The following is a 26,420-nucleotide window of genomic DNA, read 5'->3' on the forward strand; positions in this document are numbered from 1 at the left end:
GCAGCGGAGGAGGGAGAAGGTTCCTGTTCTGGGCACATTTCGGTGGCACAGCCAGCAGGGTCGGCTACCACACGGTACGCGGCAGTAGAGTCCAGGTGGCAGCTTAGGCCGGTAGCCCTGCCCCACGCTCCCTCGCGCCCTCGTCCCGCGCCGACCGAAAGCCGTGACGCCGAGCTCTCGCGGGAGCACCTCCCGGGCGCCGCCTCTGCGCTCCGCCAATCGTCGCGCGCCTGAGGGCGTTGTCGTGGCAACCCCGCCCGGCGTCTGGGTCCCGAGGTTCTGTCCCAGAGTGTGGCCTCCGGGCCTCGGAACCCAGGTCTACGTGTGGTCTGGGTCCCGCCGTTCCCGCGCTAGGGGTCACGGGCATCCTCCTCCCCAGGGTGCCCTCTCAGGAGGGTTCGGGAGCAGGAGACCGCAGAAAGCCCAGTCGACCCTTTTAACGTTGTCCGAACATTTTACACCCACTGTCCCGGAAGTTGAGGAGCCAAGGCCGACACCCACGCCTCCCGGAGGGCTACCCCGCCTCCCTCGGACACCACCCACCCCGGAACATGCTCGCCGCCCCTTGCGACCCCGATTCCTCGCGGAGGAGCGGGTCGTAGGGAGAGGATGCCCTTAGGCTGCAGACTCTCTGAGGACGGGGACCCCCGGCCCAACGCATCGATTGTCCAAGGCTAAGGAAGGAGGAATGAAAGCACGAGTATGAAGTAGTGTGAACTTGAGAGGGAGTCGTTGTTTTAGGTTCACCGAGAAATCGAACTCAAAGGAAAGTTACTGCAACTGGGGAAGAGCACAGTTGGCTGGAGAATTTGGTTTAAATATAAATAAATAAAATTTAAATTACATAACCAACACGTTTGGTGTAAAACACGAAAGTATAAAAATCCTAGATCCCATCGCAAGATAAACCACTGTTGACACTTCAGAATATTTTCTTCTAGTCTTTTTTTCTCAATATATTGCATACACATTTTTTTTCAGATAGAATTTATGCATGCGCTGCAGTGCCTCATAGACCCTTATGTGTGAATGGGAATGGAGGCTCCTGATTTGATTGAAGGCTTTTCCCTCCCCAGTATCTCAGTTTCTCCCCCAACACACACACAACACTCAAGGGCACACACAGGTGCACTGATGCAGCTGATAACCAGTGTAGCTTCTAGTTCCCAGAACCCCACCTTCCAAATGCAGAGGTTGTCCTGGGGGTGACAGCAAGCTCTCCATGCTCCATGTTTGTTTCTACAGTCTCAAGTTTTCTCCACCTTCTTCTAGGTTAGGGGCGCTGCGGTGGGAGACAGGGTCAAGATGAGGCTTGAAGAACCCACCAATCCAGGTGAGGGAGGGAAATTCAAGCAAGCAGGCCTAACAGAGGGCTCCACCTTCCAGGCATGAGAGGGTCCTGGGAGAAATAGGAGAAGCAGCCAGGTCAGATGGGGAGGCAGCAAGGGGCCCAATACAAACACTTTGCCTCTGCCCTCCCTGGGGACCACTGGGCATGCTGTTGGACCAATAACCAAAGGAGGACCCCCCCCCCCCCACACACACACACAACACACGGTTTCACCAGACAAGGGGACACATTGTAGCCTGGCACCTTGGAAGAAGCCCCCCAGCTAGCCCACCCTCCCGGGCACAATTTGGAAGCAATGTGTATATGCACTGGTGCAGGGGAGGCAGATACACCTCCTCATCTGAGCTCCCTTCCTAACCTGGGGGCCAGTTATTCACAAGTCTGACCCCTTAGCCCTCCTGGCTGAGCACACACAGGGTTATGAGAATGACGTCACCATCCATCCAGACCGAAACATCAGACATCTGTGTAGGACTTTATGTCCTTGGCTCCTTGGTACCTGCAGGTGTGGATTGATTTTGTCTTTTCCACAAACTCTTTTTTTTTTTTCCTTTGGCCGCTCTTTAGTTCCCCGACCAGGGATCAACCCAGGCCCTTGACAGTGAAAGCGTGGAGTCTTAACCGATGGACCGCCGGGGAATTCCCTCCACAAACGCTGTCTTAAAGGGTGTCTTGAATGTGGTGGCCCCTCTGCTCAGAAAGGGGGTGGGTAGGCGCCTCTGCACTGTCCACTAGGATGCTTGTCTCCCTGGCTGCCTAGAGCTGATGCAAACAGCCCTGTGTAGCTCGCTGCAGCTGAATTCTTATCTCAGAAGCCCCTTAGAAAGTGGTTCTGGGACACAAAGGCCATCCGTGTGCTCTCATCCTCCCTCCTTCCTGCACTGGAGGCAGAAGGGGCGACCTCCCCCACTGAGTAGCCACAGGGAACTCTGCTCCAGATGCGCTCCAGACAGAGCCTCCTGATGGGTCTTCCAGAACATTTCTTTCGAAAATTGCGGCACACTTCTCTGCTTAAAACCATCCAGTGGCTTCCCGTATGATTCAGAGTAAAACCCACAGTTCTTTCCATGGTGTATGAAGTATCAGTTACCTTCCATTCAAGGACCCCCAGGAACACAACTGCAGTGAAATGGAGTGAGGGCAACAGCACACCGTGGGGAGCTGGGGGGGGGGTGTCCGTAGGAGGTGTTAGGAAGGACTCTGGAGACGGGCTTGTGCTGGGGAAACTGGGGCTGGGGTGGAGGCTGTCGGGAAGCAGGGTTGATGCCACAATCAGATATCTTAATAATTTGTGTCTAGAAGGCAGGAGAACAGAGCAAAGCTTAGGCTGAAATTGATAAACCCACGCCAGTCCGCAAGGACCAGGGCCCATTTTAGGTCTGGACAGTGTCCACGTTCTGTGTTCAGATATGACTGCAGAGGCCTCTTGTCTCTGTCTCCATCCATCTCAGTCACAGAGTGGCTGTGTCTGATGACAGTGACATTGGTTGGTTGTTTTCTTTTTAAAAGATTTATTTATTTATTTAATTTATTTCTGGCTGCGTCGGGTGTTAGTTGCAGCACACGGGATCTCCGGTGCTGTGCATGGGCTTCTCTCTAGTTGTGGCATGCGGGTTTTCTCTTCTCTAGTTGTGACGCGCAGGCCCCCGGGCTTGTGGGCTCTGTAGTTGTGGCGCGCAGGTTCCAGAGTGTGTGGGCTCTGTAGTTTGCAGCGCGCAGGCTCTCTATTTTAGGCGCGCTGGCTCAGTAGTTGTGATGTAAGGGCTTAGTTGCCCTGCAGCATGTGACATTTAGTTCCCTGACCAGGGATCGAACCTGCATCCCCTGCATTGTAAGGCTGATTCTTTACCACTGGACCACCAGGGAAGTCCCGACAGTGACACTGTTGAGCCATGCAATTGTCAGCACAACACCGAGGCCAGGTGTTTTTCTCCTTCTCAAGCCCCTGTGTGACCTGACCAGCCCCCCAACCCCTGCCCGCCTCCAGCTCTGTGCTTTCCTGCCATGTTGCTGCCCCTTCAGGCCCTCTGCCTGGTCCATCTGCCCAGGAACCCTTCCCTGCCCCACCTCACTCTCTGTCCCTTTATCTTGCTTTGGGCTCTCACCATCGCCTTCCCTTCTGCTAAGTGAGTCCTCCATCCTCTGGTCCCTCCTCATCTCTTGCTCCTCTCCCCAGGCCGCCACCAAATCCACAACAGGGAGAGTCTGGTCACACGCCAGGGTGTCACACTACTGGGGGCAGGGGATGGTTCTCAGGGGCAGCTCTTGTCCTCCCAAAGCACTCGGGCGTTTTCCGGGGTTGGTGACCCCACTCTGCGCTGCTGTTTCTGCTGCAGCACTTAAGAGACCCAAGCTGGCTGTGGTGGGTGTGTGACGTGCAGAGGCAGTTTCGACCAGACGGCTTCTCAGCCTCCCCTTTCTACTGCCAGTTGCCAAGGAGCCAACAGTCTGGTGACCCTGAGCCCTAAAGAGCAGAGAAACTGGAGCTCGGAGGCTCTGCCCGAAGCCAGTCTGGCTCTTTCTGCTGGAGGCAAGGACCCCACGCTAGCCAGGGTCGGCCACTGATGTTCCCAGCCCTCCAGCCTTGGGGCCTCCCATTCCTTTGCTCTTAAAACAGAAGGACGTTAGCCCCTCCATTCATTTCTTGGGCTGCCATAATAGGATACCACAGACAGGGGAGCGTCAAACAATAGAAATGTATTCCCTCACAGTCTGGAGGCCAGAAGTCTGAAATCACGGTGTCAGCAGGTTTGTTCCTTCTGGAGGCTCGGAGAGAGAATCTGTTCCAGGCCCCTCCCCAGCTTCTGGTGGCTGCTGGCGATCCTTGGCATCCTTGGCTAGTAGACACATCATCCAGTCTCTGCTCTGTCTTCACATGACCTTCTCCCTGTGTCCCTGTGTCTTTGATCAGATTTCCCAGTCTTTGAATTAGGGCCCCCTCTAATCCAGTAAGATTGCATCCTAACTTGATGACACCTGCAAAGACCCTATTTCCAAATAAGGTCACATTCACAGGTTCTGGGTGGATATGAATTCTGGGGGGACACTACTTACCCTAGTACAGCCCCCATCCATATAAAGTGGAAAACCCAGAGTCCCATGAGGAACCCCACGTTTCTCTGGGTCACCTGCCTTCACGTTCCCTGCTTCTGCTGCACACTCGATGGCGGGAGGGGTCTACACTGGACACCACCCAACTTGGTTTGTGCAAAGCATCGTTCACATGGGCCCTTCTGGGAGCAGACGTTCACCGGTGTTTGGGGTGACGGAGCAACTCGTTACAGATGACAACACAGGCATTTCTGGCCAACTGGGCTTTCCCCCTTTGGTCTTTCTCCACCCCGTCACGTCTTTTCTCTCCCCAGTTCTCTGTTCTGCAGATTCTCACCTCTTCTCTCCCAGGATGTCTGTGAAAACCACAGTCCCTTTTGCTGCTGTGCAAGCAGCTCCCTTCACCTTTTGCTTCCTGCCTCGACCCCTGCAGGCAGGGGAGAGGGTGAGTTCCCCTTCCAGACTAACAAAAGCCATTGGTGTATTTTCCTAAACTGAGTCAAGCCAGCCTGTGACATGTACCAGCTCCCCTGGTGCATGAAAGCAGTTGGCTCTTATTTCAAAGAGCGTTTCTGGTTTTTTTCTTCTTTCTACATCTGCGCTAACATTCTGTGATTCTTAGAGAACCAGAATTCTGAAGAGTAAAGCCCAGAGCCAAGAATGTTCAATCCAGAAGGAGCTTCTAGGAGGAAGGAAACAGACATGACTTCTGCCCGTTGGGGTTCTGGGTTGGGGAGACTCGGAGCTGTGCAGACCAACTGGGTGCAGATGGCACTGCCAAGGGAACACAGGTGCAATGAGACAGGATCGCAAGGAGGACTAATTTACACCGGGCGGGGGATCAAAGATGAGTAGGATTTAGTCTAGCAAATTATTTCTTGGATATGACACCAAAAACACAGTGCAGAGGCAGCTTTGACCAAAAAATAGCTAAGTTGGACTTCATCAAAATAAAAAACTTTTGTGTATCAAAGGGTACTATCGAGAGAGTGAAGAGACAACCCACAGTATGGGAGAAAATATTCACAAGTTATATATCCAATAAGGGATTAATATCCAGAATATATAAAGAACTTCTATAACTCAACAACAAAAAACCAAGCACCCGATTTTAAAATGGACAAAGGGTTCAAAAGGACATTTTGCAAAAGAAGATACACAAATAGCCATAAGCACATGAAAAGCAGTATATCAGGGACTTCACTGGTGGCGCAGTGGTTAAGAAGCCACCTGCCAATGCAAGGGCCTGGCCCAGGAAGATCCCACATGCCGCGGAGCAGCTAAGCCCATGTGCCACAATTACTGAGCCTGTGCTCTAGAGCCCGCGAGCCACAACTACTGAGCCCACGTGCCACAGCTACTGCAGCCCACGTGCCTAGAGCCTGTGCTCTACAGCAAAGAGAAGCCACCGCAATGAGAAGCCCGCGCACCGCAACGAAGAGTAGCCCCCGCTCACTGCAACTAGAGAAAGCCCGCGCGCAGCAACGAAGACCCAACACAGCCAATAAATAAATTTATTTATTTTAAATAATCAGTATATCACTAACATTGTGTGATATCACATGATATCACTAATCATTAGGGAAATGCAAATCAAACCCACATAAGATAGCACCTCACACTCATTAGGGTGGCTACCATCAAGTAACAGCAACAGCAGAAATAACAAATATGGTTGGAGACGTTGGAACCTAGTACGCTGTTGGTAGGAATGTAAAATGGTGCAGCCACTGTAGAAAACTGTGTGACAGTTCCTCAACACCTATACATAGAATTACCATATGATTCTACTCCTAGGTATATACACAAAAGGATTGAAAGTAAGGACTAAAACAGATACTTGCACACCCATATTCTTAGCAACACTATTCACAAAAAGGTGGAAACAACTCAAGTGTCCATCAACAGGTGAATGGATAAACAAATGTGGTCTACCCATACAGTGGAATATTATTCAGCCATAAAGGAATGGCATTCTGACACAAGCTACAAGATGGAGGAACCTTGAAAACATTATGCTAAGTGAAAGAAACCTGACGCAAAAGGACAAATACTGAATGATTCACTTAAATGAGGTCCCTAGGATAGGTAAATTTTGAGAGACAGAAAGTAGATTAGAGTTACCAGGGGTTGGGGAAGGGGGTAGGGGGTTAATGTTTAATGGGTACAGAGTTTCTGTTTGGGGTGAAGAAAAGTTTTAGAAATAGTGGTGATACTTGCACAACATTATGAATATAATCAATACCAATGAATTGTACACTTAAAAATGGTTAAAGTGGTACATTTTATGTTATATATACTTACCACAATTTTTTAAAACTAGTAATATACCAAAAGCCATTGAGCTGTACACTTTAAATGAGTAAATTTTATGGTATGTGAATTATATCTTAATGAAGGTATTAAAAATGAAGGGAGGGCTTCCCTGGTGGCGCAGTGGTTGAGAGTCTGCCTGCCAATGCAGGGTACACGGGTTCGTGTCCCGGTTCGGAAAGATCCCACATGCCGCGGAGCGGCTGGGCCCGTGAGCCATGGCTGCTGAGCCTGCGCGTCCGGAGCCTGTGCTCCGCAACGGGAGAGGCCACAACAGTGAGAGGCCCGCGTACCGCAAAAAAAAAAAAAAAAAACCACACACACACACACAAAAATGAGGGGAGCCCTCCTCCCATGCAAGTCCCATGCAAAGACGTGGAAGTTTTAGGCAGGGGCTTGATGCATTGGAGACACTGGCAGGCCTGAGGCCTCCCAAGGATGGGACAGGAGCAGGGGTGTGTCTCCAGCCCTCCCTCCCTGCACCCAGCCCTGCCCGCTGCCTCTAGCACCTCCTCTGCAGGCTGGTTCTATGCTGAGCACACAGCCTCCCCTCAGAAGCCAATTTTCTACATAGCGAAAATGTTTTCTCTGTGTCCACTTTAGCAGATGGCCCCCCACCTTGGCCTGAATTGAGAAGCACAGAAATCAAACAGCAGACAGACGGCTTCCTTAGCAATGCCTTGTAGGCACACAAGCATGCACGCTCACACCCACCCTCCTCCCCCTCCCCCATCCTCTGGCACCATTTGCCTTCGGTATTTCTAAGCCTGAAGCTGGCCCAGGTGCCTGAGCTGAGCCTTCTTCTTCCGCCCCTCAGACCACCCACCGGGCACCTGGCCCCAAGTACTTGCTCATGGTAGGTGCTCAGGAAACAGGTCCTCGATAAGTGAATGAATGCATGAATGTACGTTTTTCTTTATTTCTCTTTTTTTAAAACTGGAATATAGTCGATGTACAATATTGTATAATTTACAGTTGTACAATATAGTGATTCACATTTTTTAAAGGTTATACTCTATTTATAGTTATTATCAAATATTGGCTATATTCCCTGTGCTGTACAATATATCCTTGTAGCTTATTTTGTACATAGTAGTTTGTACCTCTTAATCCCCTACCCCACGTTTGCCCCTCCCCCTTCCCTCTACCCACAGGTAACCACTAGTTTGTTCTCTCTCTCTCTTTTTAAAAAAATTATTTATTTATTTATTTGGCTGCGCCAGGTCTTAGTTGCAGCATGTGGAGCCTTTTAGTTGTGGAATGTTTTAGTTGTGGCATGCGGGATCTTTAGTTGCGGCATGCGGGATCTTTAGTTGCGGCATGCGGGCTTTTAGTTGCAGTATGTGGGATCCAGTTCCCTGACCAGGGATTGAACCTGGGCCCCCTCCACTGGGAACATGGAGTCTTAGCCACTGGACCACCAGGGAAGTCCCTAGTTTGTTCTCTATATCTGTGAGTCTGCTTCTTTTTTGTTATATTCACTAGTTTATTGTATTTTTTAGATTCCACATATAAGTGATATCATAGAGTATTTGTCTTTCTCACTTCACTTGGCATAATGCCCTCCAGGTCTACCCATGTTGTTGCAAATGGCAAAATTTCATTCTTTTTTTATGGCTGAGTAGTATACATATACATTTATATACATGCCACGTCTACTTTATCCATTCATCTGTTGATAGACACTTAGGTTACTTCCGTGTCTTGTCTTGGCAATTATATATAATGCTGCTATGAATATTGGGGTGTACATATCTTTTCGAATTAGTGTTTTTGGGTTTTTTTTGGCTATATACCAGGAGTGGAATTGCTGGGTCATATGGTAGTTCTATTTTTAGTTTTCTGAGAGACCTCCATACTGTTTTCCACAGTGGCTGCACTAATTCACTTTCCTACCAACAGTGTATGAGGGTTCCCTTTTCTCCACATCTCGTCGACGTTTGTTATTTGTGTCTTTTTTGATGACAACCATTCTGACAGGTGTGAAATGATATCTCATTGCAGTTTTGATTTGCATTTCCCTGATGATTAGCACTGTTGAACATCTTGTCATGTGTCTGTTGGCCATCTGCATGTGCTCTTTGGAAAAATGTCTATTTGGGTCTTCTGCCCTTTTTTTTTTTTTTCGTCGCATGGCATGTGGGATCTTAGTACCCTGACCAGGGATCAAACCCATGCCCCCTGCAGTGGAAGTGCAGTCTTAACCACTGGACCACTAGGGAAGTCCCTTCTGCCCATTTTTCATTCAGGTTGTTTGTGTTTTTGATGTTGAGTTGTATAAGCTGTCTGTATACTTTGGATATTAACCTCTTATTGGTCATACCATTTGCAAATAATTTCTCCCCTTCAGTAGATTGTCTTTTCATTTTGTTGATGATTTCCTTTGCTGTGCAAAAGCTTTTAAGTTAAATTAGGTCCCATTTGTTTATTTTTGCCTTTATTGCCTTTGCCTTAGGAGACAGATCCAAAAAAATATTGCTACAATTTAGGTCAAAGAATGTTCTGCCTATGTTTTCCTCTAGGAGTTTTATGGTTTCTGGTCTTACATTTAGGTCTGTAATACATTTTGAGTTTATTTTTGTATATGGTGTTAGAGAATGTTCTAATTTTATTCTTTTACATGTAGCTGTCCAGTTTTCCCAGCACCACTTATTGAAGAGACTGTCTTTTCTCCATTGTATTTTCCTATCTCCTTTGTCATAGATTAATTGACCATAAGTGTTTATTTCTGGGCTTTCTATCCTGTTCCATTGATTTGTATGGCTGTTTTTATGCCAGTACCATTCTGTTTTGATTACTGTAGCTTTGTAGTATAATCTGAAGTCAGGGAGACTTCAGATTATACTGAAGAATAATCAGAGACTCCATCTCTCTTCTTCTTTCTCAAGATTGTTTTGGTTATTTAGGATCTTTTGTGTTACCATACAAATTTTAAAATTGTTTTTTCTAGTTCTGTGAAAAATGCCATTGGTAACTTGATGGCGATTGCATTGAATCTGTAGATTGCCTTGGGTAGTATGATCATTTTAACAATATTGATCCTTCCAATCCAAAAACACGGTATATCTTTCCATCTGGCTGTGTTGTTTTCAGTTTCTTTCATCAGTGTCTTATAGTTTTCTGAGTACAGGTCTTTTACCTCCTTAGGTAAGTTTACTCCTAGCTATCTTATACTTTTTTTTTGTTTGTTTATTTTTGGCTGCGTTTGGTCTTCATTCCTGTGTGCAGGCGTTCTCTAGTTGCGGCAAGTGGGGGCTACTCTTTGTTGTGGTGCGCGGGCTTCTCATCGCAGTGTCTTGTCTTGTTGCAGAGCACGGGCTCTAGGCACGTGGCCTTCAGTAGTTGTGGCACGAGGGCTCAGTAGTTGTGGCTCACAGTCTCTAAAGCGCAGGCTCGGTAGTTGTGGCACACAGGCTTAGTTGCTCCACAGCATGTGGGGTCTTCCCAGACCAGGGATTGAACCCGTGTCCCCTGCATTGGCAGGCAGATTCTTAACCACTGCGCCACCAGGGAAGTCCCCTAGGTATCTTATTCTTTTTGATGCAATGGTAAATGAAATTGTTTTCTTAATTTCTTTTTCTAATAGTTCATTGTTAGTGTATACAAATGCAACAGATTTCTGTATATAAATTTTGTATTCTACTATTTTACTGTATTCATTGATGAGCTCTAGTAGTTTTCTAGTGTCATCTTTAGGATTTTCTATATGTAGTATCATGTCATCTGCAAACAGTGACAGTTTTACTTCTTCCTTTCCAATTTGGACTCCTTTTATTTCTTTTTCTTCTCTGATTGCTGTGGCTAGGGCTTCCAATGCTATGTTGAATAAAAATGATGAGAGGGAATTCCCTGGCGGTCCAATAGTTAGAACTCTGTGCTTTCACTGCTGAGGGCCCAGCTTCAATCTCTGGTCAGGGAACTAAGATCCCACAAGCCACATGGCTTGCCCCCCACCCGCCCCCCAAAAAAGTGATGAGAGTGGGCATCCTTGTCTTGTTCCTGATCTTAGAGGAAATGCTTTCAACTTTTCACTGTTGAGTATGATGTTGGCTGTGGGTTTGTCATACATGGCCTTTATTATGTTGAGGTATGTTCCCTCCATGCCCACTTTCTGGAGTTTTTTTTTTTAATCATAAATACATGTTGCATTTTGTCAGAAAGCTTTTTCTGCATCTCTCTAGATGATCATATGGTTTGTATTCTTCAATTTGTTAATGTGGTGTATCATATTGATTGATTTGCTGATATTGAAAAATCTTGCATCCCTGGGATAAATCCCACTTGATCATGGTGTAAGATCCTTATAATGTATTGTTGGATTTGGTTTGCTAATACTTTGTTGAGAGTTTTTACATCTATGTTCACCAGTAATATTGGCCTGTAGTTTTCTTTTTTTGTGATATATTTGTCTGTTATTTGGTATCAGGGTGATGCTGGCCTCATAGAATGAGTTCAGAAGTGTTTTTTCCTTTGCAATTTTTTGGAATAATTTGAGAAGGATAGGTGTTAACCCTGGGTTTAGTGCCTGCGTACTAGTGATCAGAGCCAGGTCCCGGAGTCTAGTTGCTCGGCTCAGGGATCCCAGAGCTGGTGTCACATCACTGTTGGGGTGGAGAGGGGCGGTTCTTGAAACAGTTGGGTACAGGGTCCAGGCTGTCCTGAAGCTTGTGTTGGCCTGATAGTGGGCAGGACTGGGACCCAGCTGCTTCCAGGGCAGGGTCTAGCCTGCTGGTGGGCAGGCTGTATCCATAGGCTGTGGGATTGTGGTTTTCTTGTGTCTGGTGCCTGCCCACTGGTGGGTGGGGCTGGGTCCTGGGCCCTCTGGTGGGCAGGGCGGTGTCTGGGGTGGCTGTGGGCTCAAGAGGTCTTTAGGCAGCTTGTCTGCTGATGGGTGGGGCTGTGTCAGTTAGTTCCTTGGCCTGAGGCATCTCAGCACTGGTGCCTACAGGTTGTTAGGTAGCGCCAGGTCTTGGCCTTGATGAGCTAGAGGGAGGATCCCACACAATGGTGCCTACCAGCACCAGTGTCCATGCGGTAGAAGGAGCTCCCAAGAATGGCTCTCACCAGAGTCTATGTCCCCAGGGTGAGCCACCCCCCGACCCTCACCTCTCCAAGAGACTCTCCAAGACTAGCAGGTCTGGCCCAGGCTCCTATCAAATTACTGCTTCTTCCCTGGGTCCTGGAGCATGTGAGATTTTGTGCGCACCGTTTAAGAGTGAAGTCTCTTTCTCCCCCCAGTCCTATGGGACTCCTGAAATTAAGCCCTGCTGGCTTTCAAAGCCAATGGTTCTGGGGGCTCATCTTCCTGGTGCAGGACGTCCAGGCTGGGGAGCCTGATGTGGGGCTCAGACCTCTCACTCCTGTCGGGGAACCTCTGCAACATAATTATTCTCCAGTTTGTGGGTTGCCCACCCAGGGTTATGGGACTTGACTTTATTGAGCGTCTGCCCCTCCTACCCATCTCGTTGAGGTTCCTTCTTTATGTCTTTATTTGTAGAAGATCTTTTCTGGTAGGTCTTTTTCACTGATGATTGTTCTGCAAATAGTTGTGATTTTGATGTGCTTGTAAGAGGTGAGCTCAGGGTCCTTCTACTCCGCCATCTTGGCTGATCTCCTGTGTGTACGTTTTTCTAAAGGGTCCGTTGTGGTTCTTCATTTCCTTAATATACTTCTCTGCCCCTGTCCCCAAAGGGAGACTGATGAGTCCAGGTCATGACAGTGGGCTCAGGGCCTGTGGACCCCACCCCAAGTACCTACATGCACCCTGATTTATATGGTAGCTAAGAGATCCTGGGGAGAAAATGTGACCCAGGTCCACCAACAATGATCAGAAATATGAACTCATGTAGCCTGAACAGGGACCCTGAGAGGGCAGTTAACATTGAGAAGTCTGGTGAGGGCAGATCCCATGGCTGCTGGACTGCTGGTGGGGCAGGGGGCAGAGGGGTCCTGTGTGAGCAAGGGTCTAGGAGCAGGTAGGTCAGACGTCCTGCACAGAGGGCCTTGCTGGTCCCCACGGATTGGGGAGGTTGCCTCCTAGGCTCGAGGGAGAGCCCAAAGGGACTGCAGAGACCAGCTGGTCCCACCCTGTCTTCCTATGCTGGGGAAAACCATGGCCCTAAAGACCACCGTCCACTTCCTTGAGTGACCATGTGAGTCTCAGGAAATGCAAGTGTGCTTCATGGGGAAACCAAGAAATGAAAGGATTTTCAGTTTTTAAGGATCAGACTGTTAGAAACAATTTATTTGAATGTCAGGAGAGGAGGGAGGCTCTGCTTCCGTGAGGAGGGGCATCTCGGGAACCTGAGGCCACAGGGACTTACCACGTGCATCACATGTGGGTGCGTGAGAACCTGAGGGGTCAAGGATGACAGAGCAGCAAAGTGCGAGGGAAGAGCAGGTCTGGCCAGAGATTCACGGGCTCAGATTGGGACTAGGTCCTCTGTGAGGAGGTGGCCTGCCAGCTGCTGACCCCTGCAGATGAACTCGGAACCTGATAGCTAGTGTGGAAAGACAGGGGCTTTGCAGTCTGATCGCCCGCCCTGCCACTCATGAGCTCAGCAGGTCACCCGGCCTCCCCACCAGCTCCTCATCTGCAAAATCAGTGTTATCATCAGGGTGGCCATTGGGATGACGTGAGATGAAGCGTAGGAATGAGTTAAGCACAGAGCATGATGCACAGTGTGGATGTCAATGGCCCCTGGAGGATAGCAGCACTGCCGGGGCACCTCCAGAGGTGGACTGTGGAGAGTCGTGAGGGTCTGGGCCCCTGGCAAAGCTAGCCGATGGGCACCACCGGCTGTGAATGGGAAAGAATCTCCTTTCCCATTCTCCTTAGCAGTTCTGCTAAGGTCAAGGCAGCAGTGCTGGCTGACTCCATCCCAGGGACGGCCCCTCGTTGGCTGGGCTGAGCATTCCAGCCTCTTCCGAAGGGCATCTGGTTCCTACAAAGAAGCCAAGCCCTGAGCTCAGAACCACAGGCCTTTCAAAGAATTCCAGAACCTTTGTAACTTCCCCCCAGCCACCACTTTTATTCTCTCTTATTTCCTCATTGCAGCAAGTAGTTAACTTCCCAGAGCCCATGTGGCTTTGTGCTCCTTGGAGGTCTGCAGAGAGGGGGCTGCTGCGGACAGGCCCACTCGCTGGGAGCCTTATGGGGAGCAGACAAGGAGATGGAGCAGGTTGGGACTCCTTGAATTGTGCTGCTTCTACCCTGGGGGCCCACAGCTGATGCACAAGCCCCAGCTTCCTGGAGCAAGGATGGGGATGGGGTGATACATTCCCTGGACCCTCCAGGGGTTGGTCTACACTCCTATGCTGCTCCCTGGGGGGCTTCTGGGGTGGGAGGAGTGTGACCATAGAGCAGGTCAGCCAGGTGCTGCAGGAGAGACATGAAGGCAGACCCAGGGGGCATGAGGGCTGTCTCCCTGTGTGCAGACAGGTGGGTGGATGCTGCAGCTCAGTATAAGGAACTGGGCACTACAGAAAAGAAATAGAAAAGGTAGAAAAGAAAAAAAGGAAACTCCCAGCTGGAGCTGTCTGAAAATGGGGCAGACTCTCTATGAATAGTGAGTTCCCCATCACTAGAAATGTGCAAGCTGAGAACATTTTCGTACACCTGATGGGCCGTTGGAGTCAATGGCTTTAGAGACACTCTCCAGCTTTGAAATCCCGAGCCTGTGTCCCTCTGCCCCAGGCTCCCACGCAAGCGAGCTCAGCAGCAAGGCCTGACTGCCTCCCTGCGAGCTGCTGTTCTCAGCTCCATGGCCCCTAAAGTCAGTGACTGATGTACCAATACAGGTGTGAGAGGTGGAGAAAGTAACTTGTTTCTGATGATAGTTAAAATACCCAAGTTTTTGAATGAGCACTTCCATAGAAATTAGAAACGTAAGAATGATGTTATTAAAGGCATAACTATGCACTTGCTTGAGTGGGAGACAAAGAGGTGGTGTGTTGGCTGAAGCTGCTGAGATTGGGTACAACCCTTGCCCTGGCCACACGTGTGCAGCCTGGAGGTGGATACCACCCGCCAAGGGCAACTCTGGAGAAAACAGGTCCAGGGTCTTCAACCTGGCAGGGGCTTCTCTCTCCCAACTGGGGCTCCTCCTGCAGGGGCAATAGGGCGAGTGGCCACCTGCTCTGAGGCCAAATCCCCTCCCTCTGTACCACCCCAGGCAATGGACGGCTCAGTTACACCCCACCAAACCCCAGGTCCTGAGTCCTGGCCAAGTCCCCTCTGCTAACCCAGTGTGCATGTGGGCATGTGTGTTGGGGCATGGGGGAGACCCACCAACCAGGCAGGCTACTTTGGCCCCTGGTCATTAATTTTGTCCCCTGGGAGGGAACAGTTCCAAAGCTCTTTGTGCATCCAGAGTCTAGCTTGGTCCACCAGGGGCCAGGGAAGTAAGTTCTTCTCAGTGCCCAGGGCTCCCGCGTCACCCATCTTTTTGTTATGTGAATCTAGAGATGCTGTCTTGCTTGAGAGCAGGAAAGCAGCCTGGGAACCCCAAAAGAGGAGAGGTAACCAGGTGTTGGCCAAGGATGGGTCAGCAGGGATGTGGCAAAGGAGAGCAGAGCAGGGCTGTTTGGGAAGGACAAGCCCAGGCCACCTGGGACCTGTGCCCAGGTGTGCTGTGGGCAGTGCATTCACTCAGTAGGGAGCAGGGCTGCAGGCGAGGTGAGGAACGGGCAGTTACTCTGCACCCCAAGCCCCAGTGTGGCCTCCACACTTTGGGAAATCACTTCACCTCTCTCTGCCTTGGTACTCTGCCTTGGTATTGGCTATTGGGCAGGCCCCCTCCCCAGCTCTGATGTCCAGTGTCACCAGATGACTGCGGGATTTTCAAGGGGCACAGGGCAATAGGCAGGCATGCATCCCCTGGGAGGACCCCTGAGGTCATCCAGCAGGTTGAGGTGACATTTGCAAGCTTGAGAAAAGAAGAGATATTCCAAGGAGACCACAGTCTTTCTTCACTCTTTACTGTGTAAAAATAAACTCAACAATTCATGTCATTTCAGCAAGAAAATGAAGAAAAAGAAAAAAGCAAGAATACCAGTAGAAATAGTGCATTTCCAGAACTGCTTATGGGAGGTGGCAGGTCCCATGGTTTTGACCCATTAGATACCCAAAAGGCTGCGGATCATATGAAAAATGTACAGCTTTGGTTAGCAAATAATGAAAAAGTAAGATACATCAATTCTGTTTCCTATTATACAGTATATACAATATAACAATATCAACCATAGGGGGTTTGCTTTGTTGTCGTTGATTTTTTTGTTTTTTTTTTTTTTGGCAAATAAGACAAAATTGGGACTTTAAGTATTTGGGCTTTTTTTCTCCTCATTGACTTGTTCCCCTTCAACAAATGGCACTTAAGTCCACTGTGCATGGAAGTGATACATTTCCCGTCATTAGCTGAATAAATTTACACACTGTGTTTTAAGAGATGAAACCATGACTGCTTTAAGCCACATTTTGGTTGCCATAAGGTTACAAAGGATACTATCCTCTTAATGTTTACAATTCGGAACCCTAGTTTCTTCTATCAGGGTTGGAACTGACCATCAAGTCCTCAACTCATTCCACTTAACAAGTCAGCTCGAGACAGAGGGGCCACCATAAATGGCCAGTGTGCATCCCATCCCCGACACATCTTTGAGAACAGGTGGCCCCTCTTTGGAGCACATTGGAATGACTGTGACCTTCATGCCAGCCTCTTCCCTCCCCTTCACTCCCCACAAGACACCCCCTTGGTCTCAGGTCCCAGGGCTGGTGACAAAGTGATCTTTGCAGTCTTAGAAAATAAAACTGTGAATCTACAAAAGGAACAGAAAGCATACAAAATGTATCTCTTTCTTCCAAAATAACATGCTTTCAGTTCTACGTTTTTGGCGGAGCCTGAAAGTATTTTCAAGGGAAATATAGGTTGAGTTAATTTATAGGTTTGTCCTTTTCTTTCATAAAAATACTCTTGTTTGGTAATAAACTTTTTCGTCTAGAGTAAGAGAAATAATACTGTTATCAAAAGCAAGAAAGGCTTACGATTCAAGTGGGCTCTAATCCCCCGAGGGCCCGGAGAGCCTCTGTCAGCAGCTCTCCCACCTCGGACACCCAGGGAGCTGTGGGACACCAGCTCGGTGAAAGCAAACACTGTCTCGACAGTGCTTTTTTATCTTCTTCTTTTATAAAATGGCTTACCTGAGATAGGCATGTATTATTTCAGTGCAAGAGGGAACATCAGTCAGATTAAGGGGTAGATGGAAACTATGTGGATTAGATCTGTGGCTGTGTAATCGGCCTTCCTCCGGGCTGGCAAAGTGCCAAGTGTTACCACAGTAAGGGAGTCCGGGGCTTGGCACAGGCTCCAGCTGGGGAGGGCGGAGGGAGTTAAACATCAGCTTCCATCCCTGGCACCGCAGGTGTGTCAGGGGAGGGGCGAGGAGGGTGAACAGGTCGGGAGGCTGAAGGGACACAGGCGTAAGCATCTGGGGTGTGCTCTGCCCCTCTCTACTTAGGGCAGAGGATGGCTTGTGGTCCTGAAAGGACAGCTCCCACTGCGCCCACTGGGACAGGAGGTGGTCCGGGGTCTGGTAGATCCATAGATCGGCAGGGGCTGGTGGGAGGTGCTGATGGGAGAGCACCTGGCACACTCTGGGCCTTGCCAACAGCTCTGAGATGGCTGAAGTGAGGGGTGGGGCCGATCTGGTCTAGAGGGGGATACTAAGCTCTCACTCTTTCCCAACCACAAGCATTGTTAGGCTTGTTCTCAACCTACATGTTAAAAATACTTCTTGGTGTGTTTGGGGAGTGGGGAGGGGGAGAGGGAATCGATCTCTCCCTTGACCTCCTCCGACACCCTTGGCTTGCTTACCCAGCCATTTTTAGTAGCTACATGGATGGTCACAGAACAATGGGTGGCACTGGGCACACAACACAGAACCAGAGAAGTTCATGCAGGCAGGGGAACACACACCAGACTGAGGAAGCAAGGGACATGCCACCCCAAGGAACATGCAAACAGAGAAGATCCCTTCAGATCCACAGATGCCACAGCCCGATGGGCTCTGACAAAGCACAGCGGTCTCAGAAGAAGCCACCGTTGAACCACAACACGTAGCCTGGCGCCTGGACCTCACCCTCGGCACTAGAGTGATGCATTGCAGAATGGCGACTGGGTACCGTGCAGACACCTACGCGGACACCAACACAGAGACACCAACACAGACACACACAGATGCACTAGGTTTCCGACACAACACGGACCTGCGTTTAAGGAGACAGGTGCCCTGGAAGGAACAGAAGACAGAAACACCTGCTCCTCCTGAAGAAATGTCTGCAGCTGTGGATGAGCCAGGCAGTGCAGTAAAATTTCTAGAAAGACTTGCCAGCCTTTTGCTAATTAGACTCCTGGTGACAGAGTCCAGGTTGCCCTCAGGGTGTGCGACCCCCAGATGGTGCAACAAAGCAGGGAGCTCACCCTCCCCTGGGTGTGATCCGTCTGAGTGCTATTCTGCTCGCTCTCATTCAACACACACACACACACACACACACACACACACACACACACACACGCACTTTTCTCCCCGCCTTGGAAGGACTAGAAGGAGGCGCACATGTTAGTTTTTCATGGAGGGAAAGAAATGTCAAAGCTTCTGGACACTGGCTGGGTCTCAGTGTCACCAGCTGGTGACAGGTTGGGGGCTACATAGGATTTGCGCTCTGTAAGACGGGGGAGTGGATTTCAGGCCCCGGCCTAGCCATGCGTGGCTCCCCAGAAGAGGTCTCCGGAGGACCTGCCCCCTTGGAGGGCTCGCCTCGGCCCGGGTGAAGAATATGGCTGTCAGAGTTACCACGGACCTGGCCCGTCGACTGGCTGGGTTCAAGTTCCAGTGGCCCTGTGTGGCTGGGTCGTAATCAGAGTGTGGGTTTCCTGGTCTAAAAGGTCTGCTCTCAAGCTGACCCACCGAAGCCTCTGGTCTCCCACTGCCAGAGGTCAAGGGGAGGAGACCAGGGGTCCTGGCTTCCTGGGCTGTGGATGGGATGTTCCTCTCTTGGGGGCGCTAGCTGGCAGCTGAAGGGGAGTCTGAGGACGTGGGAAGGCTGAGGGCCACAGACGGTATCCTGGGCCAGAGCTGGCCGAGCTGGGTATGCAGGCTGGCCTCCCAGGCCCAGGGCTGCCCTCAGATGCCAACAGCAGGATGCTGGCCAGGCACTGGGGGTTGGGGGAGGGACTGCCCGGATCCTGAGGCTGGTCCCTCCTCCTCTGCCCCTGCCCAGCACGTGGTGCCATTACAGGACACTGTCTGCCTTCAACCCTTCAGAGAGAATTCCTTCTATGACAAGATACAAATTCTCCATGGAGAGGCCCCCGGCCTTTAACAAACTGCTACAAGATATTTATTTTATCAATATAGAGATATGTCGCTCTGAAAAACGTTTACAAACAAAGACGAACGCATTGCAGAAGAAGATGCACCAGCCCCAAGGCACACGGGCGGACACCAAAGTTGGCAATGCAGATATTAGACCAGTCATGAGATTTCCCAAAGCCACAGAGAAAGAAGAAATGAAATACCTCATTTAAAAAGAGAAGGCCTCCCCAGAGAGACAGACCCTTGTAGACACACAAACACACACACACACACACACACACACACACATACACTCACACACAGGTCCTCTCACCTACGTGTGCATTTTTCAAAATGTTGCAGCTGCCGGCTTTACTGGTGAACAGGGCATGCCTGAGAAACAGTGTGGGCTCCTAGAGAGAAGTGGGGACACCTCGGGGACGGATGGGAGCCGGGCCTGCTTCACGTGCACGAGGACGAAACCAGGCTGTGTGCGTGTGCGCATGTACGAGGGCGATGGCCTTGAGTCATTCCTGGGGGAAAGGGAGAGAAGAAGAGACGACGGATCATCACCGCACAAGCAGGGGGGAAGCGGGAAGGGGCTGGGGACCTGGGGACCAGGAGGCTCAGCCCGGCCCTGGGCCTCAGTTGATCTGGCGACAGGCTTCGAACGTCCACTTGGTGGCTCCGCCGTAGATCTCGATGTGGGACTCAGACCAGGCAATGACATTGCCGGAAAGGGCCTTGGTGCTGCAGGTGGCCAGGTTGTACACCTCCCCCGGGGTCAGCTTGCGGTCCCAGATGTTGAAATGGGCCAGCTCGCCCACGAACGCTTGGGTGGCATCAAACCCGCCACCCAGAGTGTCCTTCAGAGAAAAGCAGAGGATGAGGGTGGAGGGGGTCATAGCAGTGTGGGCCTATCAGGAGGGCATCCCTAGGGGGAAAGGCTCTCACATCTACCTCTGGTCCATTTGTCTCCCTGTGTCTGGTCTTCAGCTATCCATCAGTCCCTCCCCTGTGGGAAGCTCAGGAAAAGGAGTGATGCTGGCCTCCTCTGCCCTGGATGCAGAGCTTCTCCTGGGGGCACCTGAGAGCTGCCCAGTGAGGGAGGGTGTCAGCCAGGTCCATGGACAACTGTGGGAGCAGTGCCTGGAGGGCCTCCCCTACACTCCCTGCCTCTAGTCAAGAAACTCAGATGTCGTTCTTTAACAGCAATAGCGGCCCAATGAGAATGGAAGCCCTGGGGCTCTCCTGCCTGCCTTTCCCTCCTGGGTGCCCGATGGGAGACAAACCACTTCCAGGAAATAAATTATGCATCACTAAATGCACATTTGGTCTTCCGGTGCCAAAGAGCATTGCTGCAGTTGTTGAGAAAGTTGTGGAGAGCCTTGAGACCAGAGCCCACTCCTGCTCGCCTTTCCTGAAAGTGCCCACTCAGAGCAGGGACTTTGCCCAAACTGCTGCATCACTTGCTTCCCTCAGCTGCTTCTAGCGGAAACCACTTGCGTCTCCAGCTCCCTCCCACTTTGCTCCCTGCTGCCTCTCTGCCCTCTCTCCCAACACCCTCATTCTCCTTTCTCCTGCCTAGTCTCTGGTTCTGGGGCTCCTCCCCCTGCAGCTGCCCCCCCTTTCCCTGCCCCCATGGCCTGTACCTGCTCCTGGCCCAGCACCAGCACGCCCTGTGGCTTGATAGGGTGATAGGGCGCCAAGTTCTCGCCGTTGCCTCCCTGGGTGCCATCCTGGTAGGCTTCCCAGACCCCGTCCCGGGTGGTCCAGGTGATGCAGATGTGGTGCCACTTGCCATCATTGATTACAAAGGGCAGCTTAGCCACCTGGGAAGGAGAACAACATACAGGACATTATGGGAACAGGGGTACAATCAGAATCAATTATCATCACTAGTTAGTAGTTCAACCGATATTCATAGGCATTTACAATAAATATCAAGAGCTGTTACTGAGTTCTTGCAGCACCTGCCCCTCTGGACTGTCAGGCCCATCCATTGATGGAGCACAAAATCACAAAGGAAATGGGAAGATTTGTCAAGGGGGCTCCTAAGATCGATCTGCATATGCATGCAATCTCCTCCCTCTTGGCTAGTCTATGAAACAGGCCCTCTGATGGAGGAGGGCCACCCCTGGGGGCTGAGTTCACTGCTGCTTTCTGAGCCTCTCCTCTCTTCCAACACTCCATCTCTAACTGCCAGATCTCTGGGTCTACAACCCGCCCAGCCTTTTTGCATAGACTCTGAAAGATGCCAGGGGAGATGGCTCCATGCCTTTTAATGCTCAGACCAGCCTCTCACCTGGAATTTCACTCACGCTCTTAACATTTCAGGCAGGGAGCCTGCCTCAGCCAATGAAAGAACCCTCACACCCTTTTAACTTGGGGGAAATGGGGCCCCAGAAAGGCACAGCCCTTTCTAGGCAAGGCATCAAGAGCAAGGGCTTGGAATCTAATTCCCAGCCTAGGTTTTAGACGTTCACTACCAAAGCTGCCATAGAGATGAGGGAGTTCGGGAGTTGGCCGCTATTCCCACAGCTAACAAGGGCCAAGATGGAGACGGGCTCCCTGGAGGGAAAGTTTGCCCTCTCCCAAGGACTCGCCCAGATCCGGCCTCCTCCCAGGGGTAGGGGGCTAAGCAGGATTGATTTGGACTCTCTAGGAGCATCTTTACCCCCCCCCCCAGCATCTATGGTCTCCCAAATATGGGGGAGCAAAGTCAGCTCTAAGGCCAGCTGGGGGAGGAGGAGTCTGTCAGATGGATTGTCCCCCGGGATTATCCTCCTCCACCACCAGCCAGGAGGCCTCTGTCTGGGAGGCCTGTTCATGGAGCACGGCAAGGGCACCCCTGCCCACTTCTCCCAGGCCTCACCCTGCACCTCCCTCAGCCCTGCCTGGCAGGCTCTCCTCTTGGGGCCACAGTAGCATCTGAGGCTGTATATCTCATGCTACCGAGACCTGTCCCAGCAGCTGGCACAGACTGGGGCCCTGGGGGCCTCGCCCTGCTGCTCTGCAAGTCCAGAGGGGTGGGGACTCTACCTTGTCGTTGATGAGGATCTCCATGGGGTTGTTGCCCCACTCAATGAGGACCAGCTCATTGGCCTGGCCGGGCACAGCATAGGAGAAGGGCGTGCCCACCCCTGGCGCTGCGCTGGACTTGAGCCACATGCACACCGTGAAGGCGTACATCTCCGGCAGGCTCTTCTTCACCTTGGCATACATGTAGTTGGTCCGCAGGGGGAATGTGAGCTGGAACTTGTCTCCAGGGCGGTTGTCCTTCTGACCTGGGGAGGATGGGATACAGTCCAGATACCTGCACCTTGACGAAGCGCCTGTCCCTGACTAAAGCAGGCTTGCCAGTGCCCCTGCCCCCAACCAGGCTTGGTGATGCAGACAAAGCAGACTCCTCTCTGTTCTGTAGATGCTCGGAGAGGTCAAGTGCTTTGCCCCAGGGCACAGGGCCAGGACGAAAGAGCTGACCCAAGGTCTCTGCTCCCGGTCTGGCTCCCATAAGGTGGCTCCCACACGGTGACCCCTGTGGAGAGGCTGGGATGGGGGTGTGGGGAGCCGCCCGCACACTCTGGGCTCTGAGCATCTGCACCTGGGCTGGGCAGTGGGCATGGGTAGGGAGTGGGTCAGTGCACACCCTGTAGAGCAACGCTCGAAGGTGTCACCACAGAGCAAGGAGGTCTCCTCCCGGCCAGTAAAGAGGCTATTATCTCCCGTCAGAGCAGCCCCTCCAGGAGCCCAACCTGATTCCAGGATGCTGACTGCTGACGGTGCAGGCCCCCCAGTGCCCGTCACACTTCCCGTGAGGCCAGGACACACTGCAGCCCCTGGTCACTCATCTGACCCAGCCGATTTGCCCCGAGGACTCAGGCTGTTTCCAGAATCCCATCCATCCCACAGGAGGGAGAGTTGTACCCCCCGAGGCTCTTCTAGCAACTCTGTCTGGGCCCCTGCAGAGAGGGCAGGACAGCAGGGAGCCGGGAGGTGGCCCTAAAGCCAGGTTCCCCTAAGGTGACTTCTCTGAGGATGATGCCAGTCATTCTCAGGGCGAGCTTCCTGTGCGTTTCCTGAAAAATCAGGCTCCTGGTCCCATACCCTCCCTTTATACATGGCCACCAGCTCCCCGCCTGCTGGCAACGTCTCCAGGGAATGCTTTTCTGCCCTCTCACAACCTACACACACACTGTGGCTGTGGCCCTGGGCATGGTGTGACTGATTCCAGGCAAAACATTCCAATCCAGCAGTGGGCATGGGCACCAGGCCCAGAGCCAGGAACACACACCCACCAGCTCCAGGGTGTACGCTGGGTGCTGCCAGGGAGCCCAGCACTAAACCGGCCCTCCAGGCCAAGAATTATTTCTAGAAGGCATCCTGCTGGGCCAGCAACCCCACGCCCTTCCTCTAAGCCAGGTGTCAGGAAACAGAGCAGGGCTGGCCCTCAGTGTTCCCCTTCCATTTCAGGCTGGCAGCCCCCTGCCCTTGGAGTACATCTGGTCCCTGGTCTCTCCAGGGGGTGTTCTTCATTTCCCCAATCTCCCCTTTCTCCCCCCCCCCTTCCCCGATCTGTTTTTCAGTTACATAACGTGCCTTAAGATGGCACTGTTTAAATCCATCCAGCACACTTTGCAGTCCGAGAAGGGTCACGTGGCCCTGCTTCGAGCCCCGAGTCTCACCCCCCCCACACTTTTACAACCTTGTTTGATTTCTGCGACTTCAAGGCTGAGCCTCCCGAGCTCATCCGTGGGCCTTGGGTGAGATTGGGGCTGGCTGGAGTTGGCGACTCGGGAACCGCGGGGCTGCATGCAAGATGCCTGGGCTTGGGTCACTCAGAAGAGAAAACCTTGGGGGTGTGCTCAGGGTGGAGGGGAGGACCCGGAAATCCCCAGAGGATGCCAGGGCACCAAGGAGCTGGGAGGAAACCTGCTCAGGGCCCAAATGTGCCATGGACCACGAGGGCCCAGCCCCAGCCCATGCCCTGCACTCTGCTGTGGATGGGGACCGGCTAGAGCCAGGTTTTCCTAGCCAGGGAGGACTCGAGCCAGCCAAAGCTATAGTGCAAAGTTGCTGAAGATTAAACAAATCAGACTTGGAAAAATCCTGTGAGTGTGTGAGTGTGTGAGTGTGGCGGGGGAGGGGGGAGGGAACCCCAGGCAATCCCTTCCTCACTCTGCTTCCTGAGATGTCCCAAGCCCAGGGCACCCCAGTCCTGCCAGGAACACCAACTGGAGAACCTGGGGCAGGGATGGGGCTAGAGGGGTGGAGGAGCTGAGGGCTTCTACACTCCCAACCTGAGCTATGCAGGAAGCCAGGACCAGAGGCAGGGTCCCACTGGTCCAGGGAGCTGAGACAGGATGCATGACCCCCCAGCTCCCCATGACCATTACCTTTCTCGAGCTCGCTGATCCGCTGGTGCAGGGAAGTCAGGGCACTCTCGATCTTGACTCTTTCCTCGGTGTCATTTCTGGGGCCCCCCTTGCCCTCCTCCAGAGTGTTCACCCGAGACAGCACCTGCCTCTCCAGGTCATCGATCTTGCTCTGCAGCAGATCCTTGAGGCTGTTGGTCTGGCTGGAGGAATTGAGCCGGCTGTACTGCTGCGAGGGTGCAAGGGTGGGAGGGGGGGGAAACCATATCGTTACGCGTGGAGCAGGGGCCGTGCCGGGAGGCCGGTGGCGCGGTCCCCTCAGGGCGACTGCGGGGGCAGCCTGGCGGGGAGCTCGGGCGAGTGGCCGTCCGCGGGGCCCCGCACGCTTGGGGAGGGCCCAGCCAGGCATCGGCACCCGGCCAAGGCCTGGGTTGGGGATGTCGGGCCGGGTCGGGAATGGAGGTGGGGGAGGGCAGAGGGGCGCGCGAGCCAGAGGGGAAACAGCGGCGCGCGCGGACCTCGAGGTTCTCCAGGCGGGTTTTGAGCGACTGCAAAGTTTGCCCGAGTTGGCTGAGCGTCTCGGCGGCCGGCGTCCGAGACAGGTCGCCCATGGTGTTCTTGCCCGAGCCGGGCTGCTTGCGGCCGCCGCCCGTCCGCGCCTCGCCGGCGCTCGCGTCCAGCGTGCTCTGGCTCTCGCAGCGGCCCAGCTTGGTGGTCAGCTCGCGGATGGTCTCCTTCTGGCTCAGGATGGTCTCCTTCTGCTGCAGCACGGTCTCGCGGAGCTGCAGCACGTTGCTCCGGAGCTCCTCGGCGCCGCCGGCGGCCACGGACGCGGCGCACATGTCGGTGTCCACTGGCACCGAGGTGCAGATGAAGCGCGTTGGCCCAAAATCCTGGGCCCCGCTGCCCAGGAGGCAGAGGGCGAGCAGCGCACAGGTGCGCGCGGCGCGGCCGGCCAGCATGGCTGCGGGCGCTGGGACCCGGCGCTCCGGGCCGGGCTCGGCTCGGCTGGAGCTCCGCGGGCGGCCAGCGCTCTGGGCGCCGCGCTGCTCACTGTTCCGCCGCGCAGTCCGCACCGCCGCGCTGTCCGGCCCCCACTGCCGCCTGCGCTGCGGAGCCCGCGCCTTTTATGCCACCGCGGGAGGGGCCTCGCGCTGCCGACGTCAGCGGGGGAGGAATCCCGCTTTAATTGTCTGCGGCCCGGGCCCGCTGCTCGGCTGGGGTCGTAGGGGTGCGTAGTGGGGGAAACTTCCCCCAACCCCCGGCGCCGCCGCGGCCTTCGCACCACCCTCTACCGGCCCGTCCCTGATCCCAGCCGAGAACGGAAGGAGTGGGGTGGGGAGAGGAGGGTGGGCCGGGCCGCGGCCTCGGACTCCTGGATGGGCCACCTGCATGGTGTCCCCAAATATCCGACGGGACTCGGGGCGTGTGGGAGGCCATGGAGGACCCGGGAGACAGAATTCGGCTCAACCCGCTCGGCTGCACTGAACACCCGCGGGGCCCGGACCCGGTCCCCAAGGACTCAAGTCGTCCACACCTGCGTGCCGGGTGGGGAGCGCCGGGAGCAGAGCCTCACTACGTCGCTAAGTCCCGAGAGGGGGTCGCGGGACCGCTCCAAGTTTCTTAGATGTCCGTATGGGGTTAAAAAGATGCTATACACCCCAGGTCTGGGGGCTTCCCACGCCCTCGTTCTTGGCTCTCCTGTGCCCTCCCCCACCCCCCAGCTCCGAGCTTTGGGGACTGGCAACGTCTCCTGGGATTGACAGCCCCCACCTCGTGCCGGCGGGGCAGGCGGGCACTTTCGGAGGCGTCCCTTGCGGATTAAGCCTTTCCTGCCAGCCGAGCGTGCCCGATTCCGGGCAGACGGCGCTGCCGGAGCTGGACGGTCCCTCCAGCCCCGGGGGTGGTGCCACGCTTCCGAGGGGGCCCTGCAGGCGGACCGTTTCGCGCTCTCCGAGCGCCTTCCCATCGCGGAGGTG

At 52.9% G+C, this 26,420-nt stretch overlaps 2 protein-coding genes across 3 annotated transcripts in view; one reads left to right on the forward strand and one right to left on the reverse strand.

Annotated features, from left to right (window-relative positions):
• The window catches only part of ENDOV (endonuclease V), an 85,114-nt gene that overhangs the window by 37,208 nt on the left and 21,486 nt on the right, over nt 1-26,420 (forward strand). Inside the window, exon 10 of one of the 2 annotated variants that reach the window (XM_059997371.1) lies at nt 15,734-16,011. The exons of the other annotated variant lie outside the window; for it this stretch is intronic. Coding sequence (XP_059853354.1) covers nt 15,734-15,744 — 11 coding nt within the window. The 3' untranslated portion in view covers nt 15,745-16,011. Of the gene's footprint in view, nt 1-15,733; nt 16,012-26,420 lie in introns of those variants that run through there. 2 annotated transcript variants of the gene reach the window in all.
• Nucleotides 15,766-25,503, reverse strand: NPTX1 (neuronal pentraxin 1). The gene is made up of 5 exons (XM_059997362.1): nt 24,960-25,503; nt 24,463-24,670; nt 22,109-22,353; nt 20,719-20,898; nt 15,766-19,932 (listed from the first exon to the last, which is right to left on the reverse strand). Exons 1-5 carry the CDS (start codon nt 25,401-25,403, stop codon nt 19,711-19,713), a joined length of 1,299 nt encoding a protein of 432 aa, XP_059853345.1. The 5' UTR covers nt 25,404-25,503; the 3' UTR covers nt 15,766-19,710.

This window comes from Delphinus delphis, chromosome 19 (genome assembly GCF_949987515.2).
Source record: "Delphinus delphis chromosome 19, mDelDel1.2, whole genome shotgun sequence".
Taxonomy (NCBI): Eukaryota; Metazoa; Chordata; class Mammalia; order Artiodactyla; family Delphinidae; genus Delphinus; species Delphinus delphis.